Raw genomic sequence first — 9038 nt, forward strand, 5'->3', positions numbered from 1 at the left:
TTAATAAAGAAGTTTAAGAAAATACATGTCATATATTTGATGTGAATCAATTCTTTATTTTTTATCTCACCAGATATGTCGATGAGTATATTGAATGATTCACGTGGCTAAACACCGTTTAATTATTAAGAGAACACTTTACCACTAAATTAATATCCCATCGTGTGATTAGAAGCTTGGTATGCGAAACGCTAGAAAAACCTCACCCATCTCTTTCATTTCTCCCATATATAACCACACGAGGAAACATGAAGACGTAAAAAAGGGATCCTATCAATTTGCTCCGACACCATATATATATATATATATATATATGATTTGGCTTTATAACACAATGTTCTACCAAATTTGCAAATTCATAGTTGAATTTGACACTTCAACCAAAAGCGAAGATAGAAAGGGTTGTTTATTTGAAATATTAAAGGGCCTCTGTGATTGAAAAATAGCAACATGACTGTAAATATCGAAAATTTGTGGGATTCTATAAAACTAGTCGAAAATTTCATAAATTCATGAATATTCACAAAGAGATCAAGATATGACCAAATTCTTCTTGGCAATTAAATAATTCAAGAAGATCCCAAAATCCTTTCATAGAAATCAAATAAATCTCACGTAGGTCCACATCATCCTAGTTTGAAAAACAAGCTATTAACGATCCTCAAATAATGGAGAAATTTTAAGAGGAAAGAACTAAAGAATAAATAAATATGTACTCATAATCTTGATAAATAAACTCATTTTATTTATTTTGTGATTGAGATATAAACAGAAAAAAATGTTGCAAGCAATGACATTTCAAAGCAATTTATAACTACAAAATGAATAAAATGATAATGGGGGATTTGAATATTCTTTTAATGAAACCTTCGAAGAAACACATGTCTTTTTATAAATTCAACTTGTTTATTTGATTGAAATGATGACATTTGTTCATATTATATTACAAAACACTTGGAGTTTGAAACTTAAAAGAATTAATTGATTGACCACTTTGAATAAAAGTAGAATCTTCAAAGAATAACAGCACTACTTGAATAATTCATAGGAGACTAAGTCAATTCTAATCTCTTTTCACAACATAATTTAACTTAATTAGGAAAAAAAGATAAATTTAATAAATTCACTTGCAGGCTTAATGATTAACTATTTCACAATTAAGAACCTTGTTAACATTTTCTCAAGGTAAAACTTGAGAATGGAAAGAATAAATACACGTTTTATATTTTAAGTAGAACATTTTATATGAAATTGAATTAATCGAATGAATATACACTAAAATCAATCGAGTGACGAAAAAAAAAGGTAATAATAATATATATACTACTATTGCTTGAAAAATGAGAGTGTAGAATTTTGTATTACATACTGAATTGACAACTTTAACCTCAATTAATTCCTAACCCAAATAAATATTGTTTTGACAGACTAAAATAATAATAGTAAATTGAAATAGAATAAAATAAAGATATCAAGATGGATCTGTAATGCGGCAGTTTAATTAATTTTTAAAGAGGAATAGTAGATTAATTTATATTATTTTCAGATCAGAAAACAAGCTCAGGACACCAAGAGGAATCTGTACTATTATCTTAATTAATTAGTTTACGGGATAAATAAAACTACTAATATTTTAAATTCTAAGATCTCTAAAATGCTTAAATTCACATTCTAACTCAAATAAATTAAGGAAAAGGAATCATTTTATTAATATTAACAAATAGTAATTTCAATATTATAGTAATATTGAAATAATAATTCAAAAATTAGAGCGTAAAATTAAATATGTTTAGGATTTGATATTTATTTAGTCTAAATTAGGGATGACAAATTCAAATCTAAGCCGTCCAACCCGCCAATCCGTTTAAGTCTGTGCCTATCGGCTGATTCTATTGCCTGTTGGTTAGCGAAACTTTTTCGGTAGTAGGAATTTCTACGCTTCGCAATCTGTTTAGGATTTGAAATTTATTTAGTCTAGATTAGGGATGGCAAATACAAATCTAAGCCGTCCAACCCGCAAATCCGTTTAAGTTTGTGCCTATCGACTGATTCTATTGCCTGTCGGTTAGCGAAACTTTTTCGGTAGTACGAATCTCTACGCTTCGCCTCTTTCTATATGATAATATTCATCTTGGGAGCGCAAAGATGAGTCGGTTTGATCACCCCATGAAGTTAAGCGAATCTTAAATGTTGAAAATCGTTACTGAAGCATTTTTGCGGATGGAATTCAGCCCCTTTCCTTTCCATAGTGAAGCTTTAGCTTGCACTTAGATACGTATCTTTTTTCGTTCAATTCCTTTAGTCAGTAAACTCGGGGATGAAAGCTCTAGGTAATCTTGGACAACAAACCATGCCATTCACCTTATAGCCCAGCCTAGCAGTCTGTGGACATCCATTTACATCATTTCTTTGAAAAGCTCCCGACTTTATTTTCCACTTCATCCTGCTTGTCAGCTTCAGAATATCGACTCCTGTGGTCAGCTGCTGCGGGTCAGCACCTCCAAAAGAAACAAAGGAGTTCATCCAGTGACCCCGCGATCGTCCTCTGAACGATCAGAATAAGGTAAAGCTTGAAGATAAGTTATATACTCAATTAATTTCTCAGTCCCTCTAGTCGGGTGGGCGCCGACAAATTTTTCGATCAGATCCCCCTAAAAATCGTACGTGCGGGTCTCTTAGCATGTGGTTCACGTCATTCGAGGTGTCTGGCCTCGCCCATTAAGGCTACGCAACCCTCTCCCTCGTCTTTCTAATTTTTTATTTTTTTTGCAGTTGAAGCTGTTTGGATGGGTGACCCACCCAATTATTAGCCTAACCCATTTCAACCCATTAAATATTGTGTTCATATGTAACCTAAAATGACTTGAGAGAAATTTTATCAAAATACTTTTAATTTTTTTAAATTTGATATGTTATATATACAACCATAATAAATAAAAAAATAATTTTATTAATTACTAAAACATGATAAAAATAAATAAAACAATTAAAACTTAGTAAAAATCAAGTTGAGTTGAGTCTTGATCCGTTCTATAACGCATTACCCAATCTATTTTGCCCCGAGCAAATTTAAATTGAGTTGGATCTTAACACGTTTATTATCTTGACCCATTATAATTAGCCTAATTTAATCCAACCAGCACAATTACCATCCTTAGTTTAAATAATATAAAAGTGTGTTTTCTAATCCTATCTGAATTAGGTTGTACGCTTTTATAAATAAAATAAAATATCAGAAAAATTATTTAAGTTTATAAATAAAATATTTTGCATTACGAAAGCAAAGGAGGCGCAGACGGAAAGTAAAAATGCAACTCTTTCCTTAGTCTATGTTTTACTTAATGGTGCAAAAGATCCCAACTTTTCCCATTGCTTACCAAATTTCATCTTCTTTTTTTCTCTGTATTTATATATACACATTCATGATTTGAACAATACACATATAAACTCACTTACTATTTTCCCTAAAGATTTTGCAAGGGAGCACTGCTGCTTTTGTTTCTGTTTTTGGTTCTTTTTGTTGGATTCATTTGGAAGTATGTATAATTTGCTGTTCTCTTTCTTGAATTTGAGTTTGTGGGTTTCTTTCCTTTTTGAGTTTTATTTGTTGGTTTGTGATTTGTTGGATGTTGGGTTTTGTGTATGTGTGGGGGGTGGAGGTTTCTCATTTGTTAGCTTTTGATTTTCTTGAAGTTTGGATTTTTGGGTTTTGTGTGTGTGTGTGTTGGGGGGGGGGGGGGTTCTCGTAAGTTAGCTTTTGATTTCATTGAAGTTTGGATTTTTGGGGGTTTCCTCCTTAATGGTTAGTTTCTGATTAGTTGGATGTTTTTTTTTTTTTTTTTTTTCGTGTTTGTGTGTGGGGGGGTTGTTTTCAGATGGCTTTTGATTTTCTTGAAATTTGAATTTTTTTTTCTTTTGTGTGTTTCTTTCTTTTTGCTGGGGTTTCAATTGTTAGTTTTTGATTTACTGGCAATTTGGATTTGGAATGGATTCTTCAGGAATTTGTGCTGTGTGATCTTTAGGAGTATTGAAGTGTTTGTTTTTGGGAAGATCTCTTATGTTTGATTGATTTTGCTCTGTTTAGTGTTTAATTGAGATGTAAATGTTGAAGAAATGGAATGAAGTGTGTGAATTGTTGTATATTTCACTGGAGATTTCATAGTGACCGTAGATTTTTGATTTTAAGTTCTTTTTTATAGCTCCACATATGTGCCATAATGACAAACTTTCTGATCTGTAATGTACTAGTTCATACCATCATTTCGTGTGTGTGTGTGTGTGTGTGAGAGAGAGAGAGAGAGAGAGAGAGAGAGAGAGAGATGATCAGCTAATTATGACTTTCACCCTTCACCTAACATATTGAAATTTGAATCTGGATTTTTTTATGGATTCAATTAAGCATCATCTGTACATATCTCCAACAATTGACAATAATTCCACTCATAATGAACTTCTCTCCAGAACCTGAACTAAAAGTACATGCTTTATAAATTGATAACAAGAGCCAAAATAAAGCAGAATCATTTTTCATGCATAAATGTTCATTGGATCTACATCTGTGGGAATTCCAGTGAATGCTTAAAGATACAATGAAACATTTGATTTGCTTTTATTTATATATGAGCTTATTTCTTTTACAAATATGCAGCATAGTAAGGATCTTTACGGATCTTTCCCGATATTTTGGTCGTGATTTTGTTTTTGTCCTAGTTATCTTATCTTAATTTTTGCTTGTCAAAATCATGGGTTTGACTATATTTCGTTGGAAGGACGTAACCAATTTTAAAAAAATTGCGGAAAGGATAAACATGTGTCATCATTTTCCTGCAAGTTTACTCCTTTTGTCACTAATTGAATTCTAGCACATCGCAGCTTAGTTGTTTCAAATGGTTATACATTGTTCAGGTATCAAGACATGAAATTGCTCTAGCATACATTCCCTGCTTTCTCATTTGTGCTTGTTTGTGTAACGTTGAAATCTTCCTGGTTAGTCAATAGAAGCACTAGTAAGGATCATAACTCATGGTTTTGTACAAGACTGCTGAGAATTTGTGTTAAAGTAGCTTATTTTGTTACATTCCGTTAGAACTTCTTGTTCATTTGCTTGATGTGTTTTTATGCAGAGGAAGCTTGATTCTTGGTGATTATTCTGAAGGGAAAACATTACAAATTTTCTATGCTTTAGATGCGGCCAAAGAAAATGTCCATGGCTGTCAAGGATGAGAAGAAAATGGCTGTTGATGTGGCAGCATGGGCATTCAATATTGTCACTTCAGTTGGGATTATTATTGTTAATAAAGCCTTAATGGCTACATATGGTTTCAGCTTTGGTACGTTATGGTACTTGTCCTGAAGGTTTATATTTTCCACATTTTTTTTTGGGAATTTATCTTGCTGAATTTTCCATCTATTGCATTTACTCATGTTAAATGGTTGTCGGTGCATGTCTTGTTTGTGTATGTTTCAATGAGGGTCAAACTGAGCACTTTGAAAGAAATCTTACTGATAGTAAAAGATGATTTCGAAGAAATCTCATTAATCTTGGTAGCTAAGACTAATCCTTGCTTAAAGTAGGCTGCTTTTCTGGAAACTATGTATGCGATAAAGGATTTCAATGCTATGTAAGTTAATATGCTGAGGAGAGGTGACCGATTAAAGCTAGATTTAGTTCGCCTTGTTTCACAGCTTTATTCGAGCTATTAGTTAGACTCCACATCTTTTCTTCTTATCAGAACTTTAAAAAGTCATAAAGAGCTTTATGAACCAGCCATCTTCCTCTCCATGAATCCTTCGGATCAAAATAGTAGAATTCCTGCCTCATTTCCTCTATATGGCATGGTTCTTCAGTTACTATTTAAGCCAAACCATCTAATGAAGACTGAATGGTATTGTGTGAACTCAATACATTCTCTTTCTCTATACATCTGTTTAAACCACATCGATTCAGTGAGAACCATCACGTCCAGTTTCATCTGGCAATTTTGCAGAAACATCTTTATTTTAGGCATTTTTATCTAGTAAGTCCAGCATATCATCTACACTTTTCAATATGCAGTTAAACTGCCAAGTTCAAATCTTGAAGACATTTGAACTTAACTAGAGATATATGATCTCATCAAGGCATTTATGATTCTACCTATCCATATTGGCCATAATATGCACAATGAAATATTTCTCGGCATGACTGGCCGCTAAGTATATTTAAGAACATACACCAAATCTCTAGCATTTCTTATTCTATTTTTATTTTGCCTTGGGGGACTATGATTTTTCCCCTATGGTGTTAACATCTTCTATTTTGTCTTAGTGGCCACCATGAATAAGAAAAACTAGACCGAATGGTGGCTAAGCTGGAAGTCTTGCTTTAATAAAATAGTATCATTCATGGTACTTAGTTGAAAATTTTGATCCAACTTGCCACCTGTACATTGTTTTCTCCTATAAAGAAGTGATATGGATTTTTTTCTTCTTATATCTCAATGTTCCAGTTTTCTCATCAAACTACTGTTCTATGTCACTATTGCTTGTTGCTATTTTATGTGATTAACCAACCCGTGTTTACCTTTATTGAGACCAAAAAAATATATAAGATGTTTAGGCGAACTATTTAAATGAATTTGCTCATTCTAATCCTCGAGAGAAGCTGCCCATTGCCTCCTTGTACTTCAATATCTAGTTTTTAAATTTGGAATTAATGGATTAAAATAAGTCTTTGAGATTAAAAGCATAGTTTCTTCTTCTTTAGAAACATAGTTTCTTGCTAATCATTTGTAAGCTTTTGAATCGAATTAGCTTGATATTTCTTATGTTATCCTGACTTTGTCTTATTGTTCCGTTCAATTTGCAGCGACAACCTTAACTGGGATGCATTTTGCTACGACGACATTAATGACCTTTTTTCTTAAATGGCTTGGGCATATCCAGAATTCCCAACTTCCGTGGTCTGAACGATTGAAATTTGTTTTGTTTGCAAACTTCTCCATTGTTGGAATGAACGTGAGTTTAATGTGGAACTCTGTCGGATTCTATCAGGTAAGTGTGAAGAGTCATCAACATTTATGCTCTACTTGTCTTGAATTTTGATCTCACATCTCTTTTCCTCTTGAACTCTCATCAGATTGCAAAGCTAAGTATGATACCAGTGTCGTGCTTTTTGGAAATTGTACTGGATAATGTGCGATACTCAAGAGACACCAAATTAAGCATTTTGTTAGTCCTACTAGGTGTTGCAATCTGTACTGTTACTGATGTAAGTGTAAATACAAAGGGTTTTATTGCTGCCTTCATCGCGGTCTGGAGCACTGCCCTGCAGCAATATGTAAGTTCTTAATACAAATCTGTGGTTTACTATGGAACATCAATTGCTTTCGCTTATGTCAACATATAGAACCCGATTTCTGCAATCCACTTTTGTATAACTGGTCTAATCAATTGCATTCGCTGTCAAGTTAACATTTTAATTTTCTATGCCGTCTATACATTCCACTGACTTGTTATTGTGTCTGGTTCATTTTTCTTCCAATGCAGTATGTACATTATCTTCAGCGTAAATATTCACTGGGATCATTCAATCTGTTGGGGCATACTGCACCAATACAGGCTACATCCCTGCTGTTACTGGGGCCCTTTTGCGACTACTGGTTGACTGATAAGAGGGTTGATGCATATAACTATACCTCAATATCACTAGTAAGTACATCAAAGTCTTCTTTATTTGACATAAAGTACCCGTTACATCATGGTCACGTAATACAATTTGCTTGAGTTTCTCATGCACTTTGAAAGGATAACATTTCACCATATAGGTGTGGATACATCTGTTTAGTGTTGCAAAATCAATGTACTAACGAGTATGTCACTAGGAACTTCCAATGAAAGAAAATGTGTTTCTGGGGACTACCAATATCATGCATTGGTTGTAAATAGCTTCTGAAGGAGACGGAACTTGAATATGCTTTGCTTAAATATCACTCTTGATACAATTTTTGTGCTACCATAGTGAGGATTATCCGTTAAAAGTTCAATTACCAACTTTCTACTGGTTGTTTACGCATTTCTTAAAATATTGCTTATCTTGACTCAAGATGTTAGACAGCTATGTACAACTTTAAGCATCTAAAGGTTGAGACTAGTGCATACTAGACAATTGTACGTCGCCTTTGATCTTAGTAGTTTGCGATTATAATAATTTGGATGTTTCTTTTTTCTCGTTGCAGTTTTTCATCGTCCTATCATGTACTATAGCAATAGGGACGAATCTCAGCCAATTCATCTGCATTGGAAGATTTACAGCAGTGACATTTCAAGTGCTTGGTCATATGAAGACCATTCTTGTCCTGATTTTGGGATTCCTCTTCTTTGGTAAAGAGGGGCTTAATCTACACGTCGTCTTCGGAATGGGCGTGGCTATCGTTGGCATGATTTGGTACGGTAACGCTTCCTCACAACCCGGTGGGAAAGAGCGGATACCACCCCCCACTATCGTCAAACCTGAAAAACACATGTTATTACCAACAGAGCTCGACGAGAAAGTATAGGGAGTCATCTCTCCAAAAAATCGACGCAGAGTTATTGACAATTTCATACTTGCCCATATAGTCACAAAAGTATTTTAGTTCAACCATATGATTTTTTATATTTCACAGTCTAAATCTTTTCTGTTCTTTAACAGTGAGATTATCTTTTGTTTTGCTTTGCTTTCCCTAATTTTATGTTGAAATTCGACTGCAAAGAGTGTCATTTGATCATTATTTTTATGAAGCAATGTAGCTTTGATCCCCCATCTGTTCAATTTTATATCCATGTTTTATATTTAGTCATTCTAACAAAGGTTTAAGTAGAGTAAAAGGTCACAAGTGTCATTCTGTTGGGATAGAAAAATCGAGCGTCATGCAAAAACTAATAATTGTAAATCATAGAGGCGATAAATTAGATGACAAAAAAACGTATACTAAAAGAAACATAATATGATTATATAGTTTGGCCAATTGGTCTACATATAAAAAACTAATATAAGAGAAAATTATAATAAACTATCG

General features: G+C 33.4%; 1 protein-coding gene across 3 annotated transcripts; it reads left to right on the forward strand.

Annotated features, from left to right (window-relative positions):
- Nucleotides 1-3229: 3229 nt before the first annotated feature.
- Nucleotides 3230-8782, forward strand: LOC129901696 (UDP-rhamnose/UDP-galactose transporter 4). 3 transcript variants are annotated; one of them, XM_055976965.1, is made up of 6 exons: nt 3230-3302; nt 5124-5330; nt 6848-7032; nt 7118-7318; nt 7528-7689; nt 8217-8782. In XM_055976965.1, exons 2-6 carry the CDS (start codon nt 5186-5188, stop codon nt 8535-8537), a joined length of 1014 nt encoding a protein of 337 aa, XP_055832940.1. In that variant the 5' UTR covers nt 3230-3302; nt 5124-5185; the 3' UTR covers nt 8538-8782. The 3 variants fall into 3 exon arrangements, with proteins under 3 accessions (XP_055832940.1, XP_055832934.1, XP_055832926.1); XM_055976959.1 differs by having other exon boundaries at nt 3258-3344; XM_055976951.1 differs by lacking the exon at nt 3230-3302 and adding an exon at nt 3360-3536.
- Nucleotides 8783-9038: the final 256 nt, after the last annotated feature.

Source organism: Solanum dulcamara, chromosome 1 (genome assembly GCF_947179165.1).
Source record: "Solanum dulcamara chromosome 1, daSolDulc1.2, whole genome shotgun sequence".
In the NCBI taxonomy this organism is placed as follows: domain Eukaryota; kingdom Viridiplantae; phylum Streptophyta; class Magnoliopsida; order Solanales; family Solanaceae; genus Solanum; species Solanum dulcamara.

What these genes read in the sequence shown, in the direction of transcription:
- LOC129901696 (XM_055976965.1), top strand. Translation starts at nt 5,186, where the DNA reads ATGCGGCCAAAGAAAATGTCCATGGCTGTCAAGGATGAGAAGAAAATG. An exon ending in TACATATGGTTTCAGCTTTG is followed by an intron (nt 5,331 to 6,847) that starts GTACGTTATGGT and finishes TTCAATTTGCAG; the next exon opens with CGACAACCTTAACTGGGATG. An exon ending in ACTCTGTCGGATTCTATCAG is followed by an intron (nt 7,033 to 7,117) that starts GTAAGTGTGAAG and finishes AACTCTCATCAG; the next exon opens with ATTGCAAAGCTAAGTATGAT.